The sequence below is a fragment of the Hydra vulgaris genome, chromosome 08 (genome assembly GCF_038396675.1).
Source record: "Hydra vulgaris chromosome 08, alternate assembly HydraT2T_AEP".
Classification (NCBI taxonomy): domain Eukaryota; kingdom Metazoa; phylum Cnidaria; class Hydrozoa; order Anthoathecata; family Hydridae; genus Hydra; species Hydra vulgaris.
In genome coordinates, this window is record NC_088927.1 from 38,786,795 (window position 1) to 38,810,689 (window position 23,895).

The 23,895-nt window shown below is 26.7% G+C and overlaps 1 protein-coding gene across 2 annotated transcripts in view; it reads left to right on the forward strand.

Annotated features, from left to right (window-relative positions):
• The window catches only part of LOC101241823 (uncharacterized), a 130,481-nt gene extending 114,525 nt beyond the window's left edge, over positions 1 to 15,956 (forward strand). For both annotated transcript variants that reach the window (XM_065803668.1, XM_065803669.1), the window contains 5 exons: positions 4,904 to 5,161; positions 7,158 to 7,938; positions 11,489 to 11,623; positions 11,765 to 12,037; positions 14,790 to 15,956. In XM_065803668.1, the coding sequence (XP_065659740.1) occupies positions 4,904 to 5,161; positions 7,158 to 7,938; positions 11,489 to 11,623; positions 11,765 to 12,037; positions 14,790 to 15,053 (1,711 nt within the window). In that variant the 3' untranslated portion in view covers positions 15,054 to 15,956. The remainder of the gene's footprint in view (positions 1 to 4,903; positions 5,162 to 7,157; positions 7,939 to 11,488; positions 11,624 to 11,764; positions 12,038 to 14,789) is intronic.
• Positions 15,957 to 23,895: the final 7,939 nt, after the last annotated feature.

A 23,895-nucleotide genomic window follows, 5' to 3' on the forward strand; every position in this document is an offset into this window, starting at 1 on the left:
AGTTTTTTTCCGAATTAAGAGTCCAGATACACTTGTGTTGTACCTATGCCGTTTTTTTAATGACAACTTGGCTTCATAGTTTTTTTCTGAATTAAGAGTCTAGACATGCTTGTGTTGTACCTATACACTTTGCCAATGACCTTTAGGTAGTAACAAAATATTTTGATATGTATAGTATTCCCCCTGTTTTGTATATTGTTTAATAATATTTGTTGACAATGATATAAATAAAATCTTAGTTAAGACTTGGATTTTGCAACTGCATGTAGAGAAGTCAAGCATATGCTTGATTGTTATATCCAAAACATAGTTTCTGCTAGATTTTTGTTAGATGGATGAATAAATTTTTTTATTATAATTTCATTTTACCAGCTTTTTAAAACTTAAAACAGTGTTGATTGGAAGTTTTCTACAAATGTTGTTAAATCTTGAGTCTTACATTGAAATGAACTTCCATCTTAACAAAAGCTATTTCTAATTAGAAGATGTTTTCTTGAAAATTTACTTGTGTAGCAGCTATTGTATCTTAATGTTTAAACTATAATATAAATATATATATATATATATATATATATATATATATATATATATATATATATATTTATATATATATATATGTATATATATATATATATATATATATATATATATATATATATATATATATATATATCTTTAAAAGTCATATCTTGTTATATGATATGTTTATAAATAAATTGATTTTAATAAAAAAAGTAGCGTATAACTATTTTTTTAAATATATTTTAGATATAATAATATATTTACGATATTTCCTAAATTGATTGTTTTATTACCTGATGACGCTGACCTATTGTGGTCAGCGTCATCAGGTAATGAAAAAAACGTTACAAAACAACATAAAATCAACCGTTTAAAAAAGAAGACATTAAAAAGCATAAGATATAAAAACCAATCAAATAATATAATAGTGATGTCAGTTAAATTTTTGTCAAAATTGGTCCCCAAGTTTTTGTTTTCACACTATCCCCGTCATCACTATTTAGAACAGTTTGCCCAATACCTATCTCGTGTCAAATTCTTGCTTTATTTATCTCCAAAGATTCTCTAACTTTTCTTATCCTGTATTCTGGAATGACTGCCAAGGTTTTAGGATTCAGCCAATCAAAAGTACCACAACATGTTCTAGAATGTTCTGTGGTTCCTGAACTTGACCATTTTTGATTTTCACAGGCTCTTTGGTGTTTTGCACTTCTTGAAATGATTTTCTTTTTGGTCTCACCAATATATATACTTCTGCATGAGGATTTAAGCTCGTAAACACCCGGATTCGAGTTCAGTTGGTAGTTTTGTTTTGTTGTTGTATAGCATGTTATTTAAATTGGTAGGTGAAGTAAATATAACTCTGATGTTTTGTTTTTTAAACTCTCTTCGGAATTTAGGGCCAATAATAGGTATCCAAGGTAGTTTAACAAACTGCTTATTTGATTGTTTAGATGTAGTATTTTTTGAAACACAATCTAAATAGTTTTTGGTTATTTTAATAAGATTACTTTTGTTATAGACGTTTTCTAAAAATGTGCTAAAAATGAGGAAATCAATTTCTTGTGAGAGGTGTTTTTGGGAGCAGATTTGTTTTGCTCTACTAAAAAACCCATTGAAGACACCAGTAATTATGCTTGGGTTGATGTTAGAGTTTGGTTTTATTTGAACATTGGTCATCGCATCCTTACGGTATATTTGAAATTCATAAAACCCATTCATTGTATTTGTAATAGATATATCTAAAAAGTTAAGCTGTTTTCTTCCATTTTTAAGTTCAACAGTATATTTTATGGAGAGGTTTTGTTTATTTAAAGTTTTAAGGAACAGTTCTTGTTTTTCTTTTAAATCGAAGCGAGCATGGGTATTGTCTACATATCTTTTGCAAGTTATTGGTTGGAATGAATTAACAAAGGCTATATTAAGGGCTCTTTTTTCTGTATTTTGCAAAAATGCTTCAGCCATGACTACCATCAACGATAAACTAATTGGAGCTGAATTAGGTAAAACTCGGATTTTTATATTTTATGCTTTTTAATGTCTTCTTTTTTAAACGGTTGGTTTTATGTTGTTTTGTAACGTTTTTTTCATTACCTGATGGCACTGACCACAATAGGTCAACGAAATATCGTAAATACATTATTATATTTAAAATATATTTAAAAAAATAGTTATACGCTGCCTTTTTTATTAAAATCAATTTATTTATTTATATATATATAAATATATATATATATATATATATATATATATATATACATATATTTATATATATATATATATATATATATATATATATATATATATATATATATATACATATATATATATATATATATATATATATATATATATATATATATATATATACACACACATTATATATATATATATACAGTGCTTCCAGAAAGTATTAGCGCACTCATATTTTTTTTACCTAAGGGAACTTCAAATGAGTGTAATTCGAAAGCAATAAAAGGCTGATTGATAATTTTTTTTTAACTTATTCATAAAATAAAGCAGAAATACTAATTGTCAAATATATAAAGGATATTTCTTTATTATTATCTTGAACTTAATTAGAATACAACAAGAGTGATAAAAACAATATTAAAAGAGTGTGCAAAAGTATTAGCGCACTTATAGTTTTTCAAAGATGGTAAGAAAGTTTAATATTTTATGTGACCACCTTTGTTTTTAAGGCATGCTAAGACTCTGCGCGGCATAGAATCTATAAGTTTTCTGATTAATTCTTGTGGCAGGGTATTCCACAACTCTTGCATCTGCATTTTGAACTGCACCAAGTTAGTGGCTTGCTTTTTTGTAATTTGCAGTCCATCCAACTCCAAAGATTCTCAATAGGATTTAAATCAGGTGAGCGGGCCAAGGCATTAGATTAAACCATTTTTTTTCCATGTATTGCTTTATTGAGCGTGCTGTGTGGCAAGGAGCGTTATCTTGTTGAAATTGCCAGGTGGAGTTTGCCTTGAAAACGCCCATTGATGGCTTTAAATAACCTTCTAATATCTCTCTATATCAATGTATATTAAGGCGATCAGTGTAAAGATGCGTTAGTCCATTGCTAGATCCAGCAATGCAGCCCCAAATGCTAATTGAACCTCCTCCTCTTTGAACTCTTGACATAAAAAAACGAGGATTATATTTTTCGTTTTGTATCTCCTCATGACAACCTTTTTCTTGCGATTAATAAGTTCAAATTTTGACTTGTCCGAGAAAATTACCTTTCTCCATTGCTCTACAGTCCATGCAGCTCTCTCTTTGCACCATTTTCTTTGTTTGTGACGGTCTTTGATACTTAATAGTGGCTTCTTTGTTGCAAGGTATGATTTGAGAAGTTTTTTCTTCAAAAGCTTGCTAATTGTTGATCGGCTTACTTGATAGACACCCAACGCTGTATTCAGGTCTGAGGCAATTTCGGCTATGTTTATGTTTGGGTTGCGTCTAGCAAGCATAATTGCTTTATTTTCGTCCCTTTCTGACATTTTTTTGGAACGACCAGAGCGACTTTTGTCTTTGACTGTTCCAAACTCATTATAGTTTTTGAGCGTTGTTCTAACGCTGTATTCACTGATTTCAAGTTGATGTCCGATTTCTTGATTGCTTAGACAACTTTTGTTCAGGCCAACAACTTGCCACATTGTTTCAATTGTTATGCTCCTTAAACCCATATTTTTGTTGGTTTTAATTTTGAAGTATTAACTAACTGTATTTCAAATGATATTTCCGCCACTTCAATTTATTGTTCTTACATTTTTTATTGACTATTATTAATCAGCAGAGAGTTTTTAACAAAAATTAACCAAAAAAGTTTTTCTCAAATGAATTAAACGACTGTGCTAATACATTTTAAATGAGTGCGCTAATACTTTTGCACACTTTATTTCAGACATTTTTCAGAGTAATCATTAAACTTCTAATTAACTCATAAAATAAACAAGCAGGTTGACAATATTTGACATTATAATTAAATTTAATTGGTTTTACCTTTCATTTAAAAAAAAAACTAGTTCAAAATTAAAATTACTTTACAATTTATACTGATTTGAAGTTGTCTATAATAAAAAAATTACGAGTGCGCTAATACTATCTGGAAGCACATTATATATATATATATATATATATATATATATATATATATATATATGTATATATATATATATATATATGTATATATATATATATATGTATATATATATATATATATATATATATATATATATGTATATATATATATATATATATATATATATATATATATATATATATATATATATATATATATATATATATGTATATGTATATGTATATGTATATGTATATATATATATATATATATATATATATATATATATATATATATATATATATATATATATATATATATATATATATATATATAAGAAATCACATAACAAAAACACTGAATTTCATCAAAAAAGACTCATCAGAAATCTGATGAGTCTTTCTTGATGAAACACAAAATTTTTGTCAAGATATTTTCTACTTATTTATTGCTCTGTTCTTTTAAGAACAGCACTCTATTTTGTAGAATACATTTTAAAATTGTTTATATATATATACAGGGCGTTAGCCAGAAATAAATTTTATACCGCGTTTTTGCTATATTGGGAATTTTTTTTGTTGTTGTTTTAGAAAATTTTGGGAGTTTTCTAGAAAAGGTCCTGAAAAACTCAAAAAAACACTCCAAAAAAAAAAAAGTCATTGACTTTTGGGAATTTTAAACCCATTGGGAATTCCACGTTATACGCGGCACCATTGGGCTAGCTAACACCCTGATATATATATATATATATTATGGGGAAACTTTGTTTTAAATATAGTTTAAATCAATTTACTTTAGCAACGATTTATCTGAAAAAAGTATTGGAACAAACACTGTATTACCCTTAACTGGATATTCATTAGAAATTGCTCAGCGCTTTGGTTTAAAAGACAAAAAAATTCGCCAGTTGGCTAAGTTATTTTTATCTCAAGCAATTCTTATGTGGACAGTAATGAGTATTTGTTGGTTAATACTTCCAGATTCTTCATCTTACACAACATCAAAGTTTTTTCAAAACACCTGGAATTCACCAGCTAGTATAGAAACTGTTAATAGGTGATTAAACATTTAAATTATATATAACATATTATACTGAACAATTTTTTATATTATATATCATATATCAGGCCTCAGCGGGAGTAAATAAGTGTGAGAGCGGCTTAAACAGCTTTTTAGGAGAGCTTTTGGTTTTTGTGCGAGCTGTTTATTCATTAAAAAACTTGGTTATTAAATACAAAATTTTGGTTTTATACTTTTTACAAGCCCAGGACGCAACAAATCATTTTTTTTTAAATGAATGTTGATGTTTCTATCTTTATTTAATGACGAACATCTAATTTAAGAGATATATGTCATATAAGTCTAATTAAAGAGATCTATATCATTTAAGGAAGTTTTATTTTCAAATAATTAATTTTTGTAATAATAATTATAATTTATTATTAATTGTTATTAATAATAAATTTTTGTTCTAATTAATAAGTTATTAGATATATCAATGATGCTTATTGAATTTATTTTTTATTTCTTCAAATAATTAATTTTTGTAATAATAATTATAATTTATTATTAATTGTAATTAATAATAAATTTTTGTTCTAGTTAAGTTATTAGATATATCAATAATGCTTATTGAATTTAATTTTTATTTCTTCAAAACAATTTTTTACGCATTTGCAAATTGTGTGCAAATTAATTATAATTAATATGCAATGACCTACCAATTGTAAATTGTTATCTGTTGATACTAAATAATGAATTTTTCTCAATTTAGTTTGCTAAATTTTCAAATTAAAAAAACTTGAAGAAATAAAAGGAGCTTAAAGTAAAATAAAAGTTGTTTTGACTTTTTTAAAACTTTTTAAATATCATATTAAGTATTTAATAATAAGTTAATAAAAATATCATATTATTAGCGTTGTTAAATGCACAATAAAAAATAAAAATCATAATAAACATATTAATTCTATATATTCTATTAGATTATATATATTTCAGCAAAACTTACAAGATCTTTTCAAACATTTTAAGTGTTTTTAATATGGAAATAAACATTGCTTCACTTTAAGAAAAATAAGAAAATTTAAAAAAAAAAGCACGCTATAGAAAAAAGCAATTGTAATGTTATGGTTTCTTTTAAAGTAATTGCAAATGTATTCCTTTTAAGTAAATTTTTGCATACTTAACTTAGTAACGCATGCTAAAACATGCAAAAACCATGCTAAAACATAATTATTTTCTTTGGTAGCATACTTTTTTATTTATTAGTAACACTATTGAAAGAAATGATCATGTTTAAGAACAGTTTCTTTTAAAATCTTTAAAATGTGTTTTAAATTTTAGTAATTAACTGTTTTTTATTATAAATATGTGTTTCTTATAATAAATAAAAAACTATCAATCAAATAAGTATTTGAAAAAAAAATTGCTGAAGTAATGCATGTGTTTTTAAAAATTTTAAGCAACCCCAACGTTTGCATATACAAAAATATAGAAATGTGATGTTCATTTTTCTGTCTTTTTTTTCACAAAAGTTCGCACGTTCGTAGATTTGTTGCGCCAAGTCAAGCATTATTTGTTACATTAATATTACAAGAATTTTTACATAACAAGTGCCATTTATTGAAAAAATTCTTTAGATGAGTGTTGTTTTTACTGCTTATAAAAAAAGTTTTATATTTTCTTATTGTAATAGAATGAAGGCATTTTAAGAATTAATATAAATTTTTTATCATTATTTTTTGTTATTATTTATTTTAGTTACAATGATTATTATATTTTTGAGAGAAAATTTTTGCGAGACACTTTTGCGAGAGCCATAAATTACTCCCGTAACCGTTTTAGGGGAGTGTAAGCAAGAGCTAAAGCTCTCACTTCCCGCCGAGGCCCATACTGATCAATTTTTTAAAAATGAAAATTGAATACATTGGATTGAATATTTTTTTCCTATCAATTTTTATCTATGATTGTCATGAATTATATTATATCACATAGCAACCTAGTTGTGTTGCATCAGCAATATAATAAATAAATATTTACTATTTTTATTTAGCATGCGCAGTTATTGGTCATGGTTTGAAAACTCTTGGATCCCTTTTCTCTACATGCAACCAAACAAAACTTGGTTGATAGCTTCTCATCCATTAGTTGTAATAAATGGTTGTTTTACCGGAGGATGTTTTAATCCAATATATGCAGTACTTGGAAATACAACAAAATGTCATATGGTTTCTAACCTTACTACTTTTGTTAACAAAGAAAATGTAACAAATTTTGCCCAAGTAAGTCACAAATGGAAAATGGATTTAACTAATTCATCATTAATAACAAAGTCTATTAGTTTATTAAAATCTATAAAGTGGTATGATACATTTGAAACTTCTGTAAAACTTGAAGTCATTTTTGCTAATTCAAGATCATCAGATTGCGTTTACATTAATCTTAATTACTTTATGTCTCCTGGTTACGATAAAGTCGCATTTGATATTATCTACTATCGCACTAATTTCTTTGATAAGACCTCAGATTATTTTATAATATTTTGTTTAGTTTTGTTGTTTATAGTCATGCTAATAATTTTTTCAAAGAAAGCCAAAAAAAGTTATCATATTGGATGGAGAATGCTGAAAAGTTTCTGGAACATGCACACTGCTTTAATGATTTTTTTTATAAATATGGCAATAACTGTTGTAGTTATGCATATTGTATATGTTTTGTATCATCGAAATAAAAGAGATAAAGTCTCTTGTAGTTTGAACAGCTACACGTCTGCTATTTTAAACAACACTGTTATCTATGTAATTGGTTTCCTTGGATTTCTTGTGATTATTCGGGTGATTATTTTTTTAGCTATTGTTTTTTAAAAGGATATAATTGATATAATTGATATAGTAAGTAAAATTGAGTTTAAAATTCAAATAAATGTATGTGAGTGTATAGATATATATACAAATTTTATATGCATACATACATACACACACACACACACACATGCACATGCACACACACACATATATATATTTATATATAAAATAGCTTATATATATCGCGCCGAATGACATAGATCTCTTTATGTTTGTGTCTATATATATATGTATATATGTATATATATATATATATATATATATATATATATATATATATATATATATATATATATATACACATTTCTTTACTTATACATTTCTTTGCTTATACAACCACTGCTAGGCGAAGAAAAAACTATACGTAAAACAATGAAGATAAATGAAATTGAAGGAACTGATGACTACACAGAGTGTTTCTCTTAATTTTTTTCAAAAAGACAAGATTCACATAAAATCATTTTCAGCATTATTTCACATTTTATTGAGTCACATTGTTGTGTAAAAATGCATAAACGAAAATATTGAGTTAATAAAAAAATTTGTGTAATACCATCCTAAAAATCAATGAATTACCATTCTAATAATCCATGTACTACCATCCTAAAATTCCGTGTATCACTGTCCTAAAAATCTACTTTCCAGGTCATTCATGTATTCAGAAAGTGAATTATGCACATAATGAAATTGCTCATGAGGAAAATTAATTTTTATAATACAAATGGGTTAATAACGGTTATAAAACTAGCAAACCAAAAAAATCCTTATTGTGTCATTCCAATGAACTGCAAGACTTCAAGGACTATTCATTAAAAGCAAAGCTGCTCAACCTCAAGTTGTTTCTCTTTTCTAATGTTGCTTTGCTAAATTTTACTCAAATATCTTGTATAATACATTTTAAATCTCACCATGATCGAAATAAAACTTATCATGAACTTTTCCAAAACTAATAATAAAGGTAATTTAACATTCCATCTCTCGTTCATGGGACTGATTTTATTACCTCAACCAAAGATGAGGCAGAACTATTTGCAAAGAACTTTTCTTCTAATTCATGAATCTTAACCAGTCATTCTCTTCCTGTCATTCTTGTTAGACATTCAAATCACTCCAGTTTCCATTGCTAAACTCATTTCAGTTAAACTCTTCTACTGCTTGTGGTCCAGAAAAAATTCCTGTCAGAGTTCTGTCAGAGTGTTCTCCAGAAAAGTTCTCACAAAAGTGTTCTCCAGAACTCTCTTTAATTCTCTCTAAACTGTTTAATAAATGCTTGACTGAATTTTGTTTTCCTGCCTGCTGGAAAATGGAAAATCTGTGGTTTCAATTTTTAAAAACACTGGAGAACATTTTAACATCTAATTATCATTTGATCAGTCTTCTCTTTATTATTAGTAAGGTCTTTGTATATTCTTATACTATCAGTGTAAAAGTGATTTGTTTTTAAAAATGTTTTTCATGTTGTTTATAAAAACCACAAATAATTAGAGCTCATTCACAGATCTGGAGATACTCAACTAAATATCTCTTTTTTACAAGGAAACTGTTTTGTCCTGCATGACTCCTTTTTTGTGTGACCAATTAGCTTATACTTGTTTATGTTCATTTTATTTTAGAATTTGCACACTTGCTTATATTCATTTTACTAGAGTTATTGAACTTACATGCAAATTTTAGATATTTTAAATATTTTCAGAAAATCATGGATATTTTCGCATCTTCCTAAAGTTTTTGAAACAAAAGTGTACACACTGAAATAATTTTTTTTACAAACAAGTCAAACATTACTTTTACAAATAAGTCAAACATTACTAGGACTGATAAATTTTTAAACATGTAATTCTACTTATTTATTTATTGGAAATCTTCTATAATCAAAATTTAGAATTTTTCTAGTATTCATTATGAATATGAAAGACAAAACATTATTTCAATGGTTAGTATTTCGAAGGAATAATTCAAATTTATGGTCCTCATGTTTTACATTGAAAAAACAAGATACAGTTTTTAGATATTTTAATGTTAATTGAAAGGTTGGGGATGTAAACATGGTACTATAAAAATTTACAATATCAACAAATTTATTTGTTTGAGATTAGAACTCATCTTCACATAAAATATTACCCTATAAGCGCTACTCTAACTTTATATGTCATATAAGAAAATATTTCTCAAACAACCCTTTATGCAGATAAAATTGCCCTTGAATTTAGATAAAAATTGTTTTATTTTGCATTAATACTTTATCTGGTATATATATTATAACTATACTACTTTATCTACTACTTTATCTAGTTATATTAATCTTTATAATTAAAATACCTTTAACTGAAAACATTTCAATAAAAAGAGAACTCTAAATTTAACAAAATCAGTTAAAAACATTTCTTTTAAAAGAAAATTTTTTGTTCATATACTTAATGTAACATGCATAAATTTTAATGTAATGCACATAAATTTTGATGCAATATAAATAAATTTTAATGTAATATATATAAGTTTTAATGTAATATACATAAATTTTTAGTTTTATAAAAAAAAGTTTATTCATTTAATCACTTAACAAGAAATTTGAGGACACTTAAATTATTGGCCCAATTATTCTGCTAAATTATTGGCCCAATTATTCTGCTAAATTATTGGCCCAATTATTCTGCTAAATTATTGGTCCAATTATTCTGCTAAATTATTGGCCCAATTATTCTGCTAAATTTGTTACTTTATTTATTATTTATTATCTATTTAAATTTTTGAAACATTTAAAAAACCACCTGTGTAACAGGGCTCATTGATAAGATGTCATCTTCTTGTTCTGGCCAGGTATTTCTGTATTATCTTTGTTGTAATTTAAACAGAAAAATAAATTAATAAAAAAAAAATTATACATATTTTTCATTTGTTAATTTAATAAACTCATGGAAAAATTGTTTTAATGTGTTTTCTTTATTAGGTTGAAAAAATAATGTAGAAATAGTTTATACAAATGTAATGAATTATAACATAAAATTAAAGTAAATTATAAGTTATAAAAATTTTCATAAAACATATTACATTAAAAAATAAAGCTACCCGGTGTCTGTTGGGTTTGGGCTTTTTTATTAATTATTTTACTCAAAATTCCTCTCAAGGAAACCATATATAAAATCAACTGCAAAATTAGCATCTGCTAAGGCTGCTTCTTTTTATATAACAATGTTATATAAAACCTTAATTGTGTTTTATATAATAAAATGACTTATTTTATTTACTTATAGTATTTGAGTAGTTTCTAATACTATTTCAAAAAATAAAAAAATCTTTTAAAGTATTTCAGCAAATAAAATTACAATAATTGTTGAATATTAGATAATAACTTTTAAAGCTTGTTTACTATATGTTTTTCTTATATAAACTTTCTTTTAAGTGTGTTCGTTTATATAAACTTTCTTTTTGGAATGTTCCTTTATATAAACTTTCATTTTAGAATGTTCGTTTATATAAACTTTCATTTTAGAATGTTCATTTATATAAACTTTCTTTTTAGAATGTTCGTTTATTTCAACTCTTTAGTAGTTATCTTTATTGCTCTCAGTCACTTTCTTCAGCTGCTAAAGAACTGGTTTATTTTTCTTTAATCCACACTCTTGTATCTTTAATTTTTACTGGAGTAGCAATGCTGGTAAGTATATATGCATTATTTCAGGAATTGAATTGATAAAGGTATTTTTATTTAGCATTTATATATTCAGTTGGTTTTAAAATCATTTCGTTATTTTTAATTAATTGAATTAGAAAATTTAATTTTGATAAAATGTTTCAGCTGTTTGATTGCAGTCAGTTTGCAACTTTTCCAAAAGCTTATTTCTATGTTTTGTTTATGCGATGGTGGAAACCTGGTTATAAAGTAATCACTGATTCATCATATGGTTTGGGAAATGCATGGTTTTTTTTGTGGAGTTTTTATTGGTTAGCATATGTATTGTACATGTTTAAATCTATACTGAATAACAGTTCTTATTGTGCTAACAGAAAAAAATCAGAAAAATTAGATTTGCTGAATCACATATGGAAAAAATTTAACAAATCAGTTAAGGTAAAACTTTTTATTAACTTTTTTATCATTTTCATTTTCTCTTGTTATTTCCATGTTCTTTTAGATTGCTGTACACAATTTCTCCTGTAATTTCTCCTGGAGTTTTCTCTTTTAATTTCTCCTGGAGTTTTTTATATGCAATATTAACACAAGATGCAATTTCTTAAATAATGATTGGCACACCTGGAGGATTTTGAAGCTAAAACTTCACTATGTCTTTATAATATTTTATTTACATTAGCCATGATTGACATCTTTGGTTAAATGCTTTTAATATTATTTTTGAATGAATTAATAAGAGTAGAAATTGGTTTTCTTTTGAAGAGATTATTTCTGGTATAAAATGTTGCATGGCTTTTACATGATGATGAATGAATACAAAGTATTCATTCATCTAGTTGGATTTGGAAATTTTTTTCTTGAGAATATTGTTGCTATTGGAATATTGTTGCTAGTGGAATATTGTTGCTAGTGGAATATTGTTGCTAGTGGAATATTGTTGCTAGTGGAATATTGTTGCTAGTGGAATATTGTTGCTAGTGGAATATTGTTGCTAGTGGAATATTGTTGCTAGTGGAATATTGTTGCTAGTGGAATATTGTTGCTAGTGGAATATTGTTGCTAGTGGAATATTGTTGCTAGTGGAATATTGTTGCTAGTGGCATATTGTTACTAGTGGAATATTGTTGCTAGTGGAATATTGTTGCTAGTGGAATATTGTTGCTGGTGGAATATTGTTGCTGGTGGAATATTGTTGCTGGTGGAATATTGTTGCTGGTGGAATATTGTTGCCAGTGGAATATTGTTGCCAGTGGAATATTGTTGCTAGTGGAATATTGTTGCTAGTGGAATATTGTTGCCAGTGGAATATTGTTGCCAGTGGAATATTGTTGCTAGTGGAATATTGTTGCCAGTGGAATATTGTTGCCAGTGGAATATTGTTGCTAGTGGAATATTGTTGCTAGTGGAATATTGTTGCCAGTGGAATATTGTTGCTAGTGGAATATTGTTGCTAGTGGAATATTGTTGCTAGTGGAATATTGTTGCTAGTGGAATATTGTTGCTAGTGGAATATTGTTGCCAGTGGAATATTGTTGCTAGTGGAATAATAGTAACAATAATAGTAATAATAACTTAATCTCAACTTCACAAACTTTTAAGTAAAGAATTTGCTTGTGAATCGAGACTTGCTTTAGATATGATAGGAAAACTAAAACTTATAAAGTTTGTGTTTCTAATATTATCTTCAAGAGCATTATGCAGATAACTAATTAAATCTGAAAACTTTTTTTTGCAATGTTCTTTCTGTTATGTTCTTTATACAACTTCTTCTTGCAAGGTTCTTTTTGGTATGTTCTTTTAAGAACTTCTTCTTGCAATGTTATGTTCTTTTAACACAAGGTTTTTTGCTCAGTGATGAGCAATAAACTATTTAGTGTGTTAAAATGACTTAATTTCACTCAGCCTTTAAAACATAAGTTTAAGTGTTTTATCTGCAGAAATTAAGTTGACATCCTTGTGACAAATTGATGCAACAACTTTTACTGGCAAAAGTGCTTAGATACTACATAAAACTGTTTGAAAATCAGTGTTTGTTAAATTTATCTTAGTTATAAATCAATATCTGTTTTTTAAATGCATAATTTTAGTTTGTATTTTAAATTAAAATTTGAAATTAAAAATATCAACTCCCTAAGCTTGCCAAATTTGTACTAGTTAATTGAAAAAAATGTCAAAGAAATGTTTTTAACTTTTAAATATATAGATTTTGTAATACATATAGAATATAAACACGTTTGTACAACTAAAAAATGAAAATATTAAAAGCAAAAACTTAAGAAAAAAAGTTGAATGCATTGTCTTAAAGTATAAACATTTATAATTGTTTCTAAAAAGAGTTTGTTTTTTAATATAATGTGTTTCCAGTCTCTTTTTTGTTCATCTCACAAATTTCCTTTTTAAAGTATAAAAGTAAATCAATTTTTATTCCAATATTTTTTTCACATTCAATTTTTAACAAAAAAAAGAACAAGAAATAAAAAAATAGTACAAAAAATAAAAAATAGAACAGGAAAAAAAAACAGAACAAGAAATGAAAAATAGAACAGGAAATAAAAAGATGGAACAAGAAAAAAAAGCATCTAAATTTTAATTATTTTCTATTTTTGCGATGTGTTGCGCATGTGTGTTTTATTATTTACATAGATGTTGTTTCACTTTAATGAAATGTTTTGTTAATTAAAATTTTTTTGTTTATTAAATGTTTCGTTAATTAATCAAATTTGATAATCATTTAAAATGTTATGTTAATTAATAAATGAACTGTTTTGTTAATTAATTGAAATGTTTTGTCAATTAGTTTAGAAAAGTAAATGAAAGTTACAAATACTGTTTAAAAAAAACCTTTAAAAAAATAATAAATTGCAAAAATATTATAATGCAAAAATATTATTACTAAGAATAAGATTACTTTTTATTTTTACCGATAATTTAATAATTCCTATTGGTTATATCATCAGTAAGAATTATTAAGTTATATCATTATTAAACTATTATTAATTTACTATTAACCATTATTTAATGCCTCTAAATAGAGGATTAAAAGCATGACATTGTCATTTTTTTATAATTTTAATTGACTGGCACTTTTCTATTTATTTAAATTGTTATATATTTTTCAATTTATGATTTTTACCGTGTTATTACGTTACGATTTGTTTTAGTATAATAAAACATGTTATCTTTTTTTAAGACTAATCGACGTGTCGGTTTCATTGAAATGAAAGATCTTAACGAAGGTAACGCAATTGAAGTGCAAATAATGGAAACAGTCCAAAAACCTTTACCAGCTTTACCATATAATACATTCGATCTCGACTCAAAATTTAGCTTTTTACTGACAGGCCTTGATAAAATGATCAATAACGATGCCTTAGACGAAGAAATGATCAAAAATTATGAGAAGAAAATAAAACAACGCAAAAAGCTATATCGTTTGTCCTATACTTTAATTTAATAGCCATTCTGCATTTCATTTCTTTACAGGCTCAAAGTACACTGAAAGCTTTTTTGTCACGCGCTACTGAACAACTCTGTCCTACTTACAAAATAGACTGTAAGTGAAAAAAAAAAGAAAAATGACTTCGGACCGGAATTTACTTCATTAACATACATTCTCTTATAGTACAAAACAAAAAGACCGTAATCGTTTTCTTTCTTACCTAAAACATGCTAACAAATGAAATAATAATTTTAATACATAGCAAAAAGACTGTACGTGCTTAATTATGATGATTAAATAAAGAATTTAAAAAATCCTCAGGAAAGCTCTTTTTTTGTCAATTGATGATATTAAAAGTTTCTGAATGGAAATTTTACTGTCTATTTTATAAGTAGGGCAAAACTGCTTTTTTTTGACGTTTGCGTTGCGTTTAGTAATTACTTTGAACCAGGTAAATAGTGATTTTTGACCTAACTTAAAAAAAGCGGTTTTAAAGAAGTTTTAAAAACAACCATTTACTAATGGTCAAAACATTTAGATTTTATAAAGTTTGTTTAATTTTGGCAAAATTAAACAAACTTCATAAAATTTAGTAGATAAATGTTTTATCACACATGTCGAGGAAACATTGACGTAAATTTTTTTGGTAATAACTTTATTTCTTTTTTATCAAGTTTTTAAAATAATTTTTACAAATTTTTTTGTTATTATTAATTTTTTTAAAGTATTTATTGCGTATTATTAATTTTTTTAAGTATTTATAACAAAAATTCTAAATTGCTGTGTGTTTGTATTATATATTTATTTTTTGGTGACGAGTTTATTTATAATGATACATTTTTTTCATTTTGTATTTATTTCCTTTTTTTGACAAAGGTGTACAAAGTAATGATGATATTAAATGTATAAATATTTAAATAGTATTCATAATTTATTTGTTATGTCCTTAATCAGTTCAGCAATTGGCTTGAAAACTTTTCTAGCGGCTTGAAAGTGTATTTGTTACTTTGCAAAATCTGTTTTTATTAAGATTATAACCCTGATAACGAGCACACACCGGCCCAATTTAGCCAAAGCAAACACCCAATGTAGTGTGTTTACAATGCGTCGCAAAGCGGAAAATTAATATTTCTGAGAAGTTTAAACTTTTTAAATATTTTATACGGAATTACGTTAGCACTTTTAATTAAAAAAAAAATCGGACAAATGTTTTTTAAATTTACTAATATAATAATAATAAGATATAAAGCCTTGTTAAATGTTTTACAGACGTAACGAAAAAGTGAAATGTACTTGATAAGGGATTGTTCATAAATTACTCAACGCTAAATTTCACCAATAAAAATGTTTTACAGACGAAACAAAGAAGATTAAAAGTTTTCCCTTGCAGTCTCAAGTCATATAAAAAGTCAAAACAGCACATTAAGTTTAATTAAAATCGCCGCGTAAAAGAGCTTAAGACAATGCACAGCGGACCAGAATTCACTTTTACTGGACATAACTAATAACATATAAAAAAAGATTTTAGAACCATTTTTGCACTGTTTACTAATTTGAGGATTGGGGTTTTAATGGTGACATTAGTTTTCATATTGGGTTGCTTTGGATACCTAAATTGCTTAGCAACTACATATTTTATTAACCTTATCAAATATAAACTGTAAAAGATAATAATTTCATTGGATTACTCCCATAATTATCACTTTGAGTATTTTTATACTACAAATGTTGTGGTATGGATTTTTTACTTGGTTGATGGTGACATCTGAAATGCCTGGCAACGGTTCATTTTGCATAGTTACCAGCTTAAGTAAATTTTCTTAAAGCATCAATGTTATAAACTATACTAATATTAATGTGGCAGTCTAATTAAAAATTATTTTATGCATTAAAAAAATTTAACACATTTCCAATTACTAATTTTAAGCATTTTTATGCAGTTCCAAGGCTCCTTTTATATTTCATGAAACTACTACATAATCCATATAAAAAAAGAACCGAAATCTTAAAGCTTTTTGTGTATATAATAATATAAAAATTTTGATTTAAAATTATTTTTCAAACCAAAATTCATATTCTAATATTTGCAAAACAGCATTATTATAGCTTTATTTTCTTTACCATCTTGGCACAAACTGCAACCTGATGCAAACAATAGTTTGTAAGATGAATATGATGCAACTAATGACGTCAATCTTCTTTTCTTTGCTTTAATACTTATCAAAATTCACCTGGAGCCTGCCAGATACTACAGCTGAATAAGAGCAGAGTTTTCTTTTTCAATGGATTTAGTAGAACTTTCTTATTACTTTAATGATATTGACTACCAATTACTAAAAAACTCCTCAAAAAATTGTTCATGGTTTTGTATAAATTGCTTAGCTAGTATATTTCCCTTCAATAACGAAACTATAACTGACAATGAAAATCTTACTAATGGTGACACTAAGATAAACAAAACTTATCAAGTATCAGGTTTTCCCATAGAGAGTCTTCACTCAATCTTCAACACATTTAATACACATATTGATAACAGCAACAAAACTCGAAAAACCTCAATAAATAGTTACTACACCAATGTTGAGGATTTAAAATGTATAGCAGCTGACAAATCCTCAATGTCTTTCATATCAATATATCATCACTCTCAAAACATTTTGATGACCTTGAAAATCTACTCCAATCAACAAAACTTTGACATAACTGGTATATTGGAAACCAGATTGAATAAAAAAAGCCTACAAAATAGCAACTTAACACTTAATGGGTATTCCTATGAACACACACCATCTGAATCATATGCAGGTGGTGCATTATTATATATCAATAACAGGCTCACCTATAAACCCAGAATCTCCACATCTATAAACCAAAAGAACTAGAATCTATCAACATTGAAATTATAAATCCAAAAAAATCAAATATTATCGTTGGTTGTGTTTACAGGCATCCAAAAATGTCTTTTGACAACTTCCTATCATTTTATCTTAATCCGTTACTCAAAAACCTAACAAAAGAAAATAAAACTGTATTCATTTTAAGGGATTTCAACATTGGTCTGTTTAAGTATGACACAGATTCATATACTAGAGACTTTTTAGATTCACTCACCTCAAATTACTTTCTACCTCACATTGTCCACCCTATTCGTATCTGTAAAACATCAAAACACTAATAGACAACATCTTTTCAAATGTTAAACCAAATAAATATAAAGCAGAGAATCTTCCCACCACAATCTCAGATCATCTTCCCCAATTTCTGATAGCTTATAATGTTCTTAAACCACCACCTAATAAAAAGCTCTTCATCCAGGATAAAAACTGGAAAAGGTTCAATGAAGTTGCATTTAGAAACGATTTTCACAATCTTAGTTTAGAACCAAAAAAGAGAACCAAAAATATACCCTGATAATTGTACTCAGTCTCTTGAGAATACTATTTCCAACATTAATCTACTGCACGATATCCATGCGCCTTCAAAATTAAATTCAAGACTAAACCATGGATATCAGATGAACTCAAGCACTCTATAAAGCACAAAAATAATCTCTTTAAAAAATATATTAGGTCTAAAAATTCAACAAATAAAACCATATTTCATAATGAGTATAAAAAATTTCGTAATAACCTCCTAAACTCAAAGAAAGCAAAAAAAAAATACTATGATAATTATTTTACTGAAAACATAAAAAAATAAAATCAACCTGTAAAGGCATTAAAAACATTATTAATATTAAAAGTAACTCTCAAACGACTCCTAATGTAATCATACATACAAATAAAACAATAACAAACCCCTTTGATATTTTTAATGCTTTCAACAACTACTTTACTAACATTGGTAAGGATGTCCACGCAACAATTCCTTCATCCATAAATCATTTCACATATTACTTATCAAATCCTTTTCAAAAATCTTTCTTTATAAAACCTACTGACGAACATGAAATTTCAAAAATTATCAACTCTTTAGATGCAAATAAAGCTTCTAGACCAAATGGTCTGCCTGTTAAAATTCTAAAACTATTAAAAACGGAACTCTTAAGAATTCTTTCTAACATTTTTAATATCTCGTTCTCAAGTGGTATTTTCCCAGAAAACTTAAAAACTACCGAAGTTGTACCTATTTTTAAAACTGATTCAAAACTATTAATATCAAACTATAGACCAATTTCCCTCCTCTCCAACATTGATAAAATTCTTGAAAGGCTGATGTTTAACCGCTTATACAAATTCTTCAATGAAAATAAACTGATTTGTGAATTACAATTTGGTTTTCGAACAAACTACTCTACATCACTTGCTTTGTTAAGTCTTACAGAAAAAGATTCTCTGGATGAAGGAACGTTTGGATGTGGCATTTTTATCGACCTTCAAAAGGCATTTGACACTGTAGATGTTGACATTTTACTTTATAAGCTATCCTACTTTGGTATTAGAGAAGTCTCAAACTCTTGGTTCAAATCTTTCCTTACTAATAGAACTCAACTAGTATCCATTAGTGGGATGAGCTCAGACCTAAACGAAATCAAAGTAGGTGTTCCTCTGGGATCTGTCCTTGGCCCTTTATTGTTTATTATTTATATAAATGTCTAAAGCTTTAAAATTTTGTAGAGTCCAACACTTTGCAGATGACACAAACCTTCTCTATTTTAATAAGTTTATAAAAAAAATCAATAAATATGTTAATTATGATCTTAAAAAACTATGCCTCTGGCTAAATGCCAACAAAATTTCCCTAAACTCCAAAAAAACTGATTTAATATTATTTAAAAGTTGTCATAAAAAATTAGATCAGCAGCTCAAAATTAAGTTAAATGGGAAAAAACTTTGGTTCAAAAAATTTGTAAACTACTTGGGTATAAAGCTAGACGAAAACTTAGCCGGGAATTACCATTATAACGATTTATCAAAATCCTACAACAAACATTCCTTTAAATACTCTGCATTAATGGACTGGAATCAAATTCAAAATAAATTAAAATCAATCCCTTTTGACAACATTAAAAAATATGTTCTCAAAACCAAAATCAAATACTATTATCACTTGTGATACTACTGTTGTTTTTATTTATCTTGATGTAGCAAGCTACATCAAGATGTAGCTTGCTACATCAAGTATTTATCTTGATGTAGCTTGCTACATCATGTATTTATCTTGATGTAGCAAGCTACATCAAGATAAATAGAAACAACAGTAGTATCACTGAATAGATAAATCACCATAAAAAATATATAAGATACAAATATGAATGTAGACTAATTGCAACCTTCTGTGAGTGTATTATTTATTTTATTTGCTTCTTTTTTTTTTTTCTTTTTTTTTTCTTTTGTTTTGTTTTGTTCATGGTCGCTCTCCTCGATTTAGCCTGGCTATTTGAGAGTGAACCATCCAGAATGTTGACTGTACAAATATTTTTTATAACTTGTAACATTCTTATGTAAAACATCTATATATTTCTGGTAAATATATTGCTTTTTGTTGTTGTTGTTGTTACTATCAATTACAAATTAAACAATTATCGGATTATTATTACGCGTTATATCGGTTATTAGCACGCGTAGTTCCAGTATTTAAAAGCGGAGATGACTCAACTTTATCTAACTACAGACCCATCTCCATACTCCCATGCTTCTCAAAAATACTTTAAATAATGCAATAAACCAATAAACCAATCAAAACTAGATTTAATATATAAAAAACAGAAACAAGCATGCCGTATATTAACAAACGCAAATAGAAATGCCAATTTTAAACATTTAATGAAGGAACTGAGAGTTCCTAATATCTACGAACAAAAAATCTATTGCATTCTTCAGTTCATGTTTAAACTCAAAAATGATCTGGTCCCTGAAGTCTTCCATAACTTTTTTCGCCTTATTAATCACAAATACCAAAAAAAATACTCTATCAAGAACTACTATATTCCGAAAACCTCTTTAAGACAATCTAAATTCTCAATATCCAGCAGAGCACCCCAATTGTGGAACTCATTTCTAACAAACAAAATAAAAATGATAAACTCATTCCAACATTTTAAATGCGTTGTAAAGCAACAGCTACTAGACCTCAACATTAATGAAACAATCTCTTATTTTTAAAATTTTTTCTTATTTTAAAAATTTTTCTTTTTTCAATTTAAATCTTCACTTTTTCTTGAAATTCTATTATATTACTTGCTTAGTTATTTAATGATGTTCATTGTAAAATAAGTAAAAAAAAAAAAAAAAAAAAAAAATTATATGTATTATAAATATTTTATTATATTTGTATCTGGTTTATATTTTGTTATATTTTGTCAACGACAAAAATGGGGCAAGATGATAAGACTATTGTCTTCTACTTGTTCCAGTCATATATTTCACGGTAAAATGTTGTACAAAACTTATATTAATAATGACGAATATATATATATAAAAAAAAAATCGGTTCATTTTGTAACCATTTTGTTTTCAATGCAAGTTTTAGAGTACTTGCATATATACCTTTTTCAAAGATATTTTATGAAACTAGACAGGTAACTATTTGCAGTTAAGTTTTTTGCCATTCACAACTGCATCCAAAATATTAGGATCAGCTAAGTTCAAGTTTTTTTGTATTATATATGAATAAATATCAATAATTTTCATGTTTTAACTATCTTATAAATATTTTAAGATAGTATTAATAATAAAATTGCTTTAGACCGCAATAGTATTCGACTATATAAGTGAAATTTTAACTAAAAAAAGTAATGAAAATAATATCTATTCCTTAAAACGTAAATTACTATTGACACTATTCATTATTTAAACTAGAGTTTTTAATTGAAACTGTTTCTATATCTCCACTGTATGTTTCTGTATATTTACACTGTATGTTTCTGTATATCTACACTGTATGTTTCTGTGTATCTACGCTGTATGTTTCTGTATATCTACACTGTATGTTTCTGTATATCTTCATAAGGTTACTGATTCAAATGATTTGAATAACTGATCCTTATCCTAGTTATCATTCTAATTCAAGTAAAAGAAAATTGTGACTTTTTTGCCTTCTTCTTCAGATAATAGCATTAGGTAGCCCTAATAAAAATGTTTCATGTAAAACATATTTGAGTTAAAGTGATTTCTTTAAATTAACTATTTCTGCATAGTTAGAAAAAAACAAAACAATTTACATACTTATTACCATACTTTTGAAACTTCAAAGGCGCATCAATTAATTGTTTAATGTTTTTTTGATATCATGTTGTTTTTAAATGTAGCTATACTTTATTTTTACGGTATTGATTCAAGTTTCCATATTGAGGTACAACATACGGATTTTGAAACAGCTGTGCTATCTGAGCAAGTCTCGGCATCAAAAAGGCGCAAATGAATCAGGAATCCAGATACCTTGAAATGCAATGTTAGTAAAAAAAAAAATGGGTAGAAGTATGAGATGGGTAGAAGTATGAGATTGAAAATAAAGTTATAAGAAGAAAGAGAGATCCGTAACGGAAAGCACTAACTGTAAATTTAAATACCACAGTCGTTTCTCATATAAACAACAAAAGTTACTGTTTAAAAACGTTTGGAGACTCAATGCTGAATTTGAAGCACAATTTTATAGCACACAGGTATTTTTATTAAAGCGGATTTGGCTACTTTATCACCTTCAAGACATTCTCATCAGAATATGCAAATCATTTTTTTAAACACAATTTTAACCTTCTTAAACAAAGAATTTCATATTTTTATAAGTATTTCTTAACTGATAAAATCTACCCCAAGAATAAAAAGAAAACATACAAAAGAGAAAATTCCTGACGCATTTAAAGACGGCGTCAGGGTACCCATAAATTGTAATCTTTTTATAGATTAACCCTACAGCACTCCAATAAAGAAAGGAAATACTTTGAACCTGATTTGCCAATAGTCAACTGTATGAGCTCTAACAAGAATTTTTTTAAAGTTTTACTCCAACAAAGAAAAAAGAGATAGCGTGAGAGAAGGCGTGATAAATGTAAAATTTTAAAACGAAAAGTGCTAAAAGCACATAACGTTATTGTGGGCTCATTATCTAAATCATATTAAAAAAAGACGCATATAAAGAACGAAAAGAAGACATCCTATTGTTTTAATTTACAAAACGTTTTAACACTGCCTAAAGTTTTCCTGGATGAAGCTGTTTATTGTTTCTGGTCTGAAAGCCAGTCCGGCTGATTAGGAAATGATATAGTATCTGCTATTCTAAAAATATTCGAGTCTGTACTCACCACATACCCACAGCTTAAAAACCTCCATTTATAGTTTCTGCCATCTGCATAACAGAAGCAGTATTATGAGCACTGTAAATAATTTTTTCTTAAATACACACCCAGATTTTGAGTCTTTTAATAGTCCCAGATATACTTAAAAACTACTAGAGGCAATGCCTGTGTTCAAGAAGCGGACGTGGTGCATAGCAGCATTAATCGAAAACTTAAAAAGACTGGGTTTGATGAATACTAAAGTCTGTTAGGCGCCAGAAACCTTTCAACATCTGCAGACGAAAGATGATGATTTTTTTAAATATTCAGGCTGCAGCTAATAGGAACAACTTTACTTAAGTACCTTTTACTCAAGCAAAGCAATTCACTGCCTGAACTTAAATTGAAAGTAAATAACAGATTTATGTATATAAATAATTTACTCAAGTTACAAATTTGGTCAGTTCAAGATCTTTTGATTGGATGCTTTATTCAATTGTAGTATAAGTTGGAATTTTGTACAAAAAATAAACGTTCTATAAAATATTTTTATGAAATATATGGATTTATATATGTATTATATTTAACTTATATGAATTTATATAAATGTACAAAAAATAGTCAACAAATAAGTAATAGTAA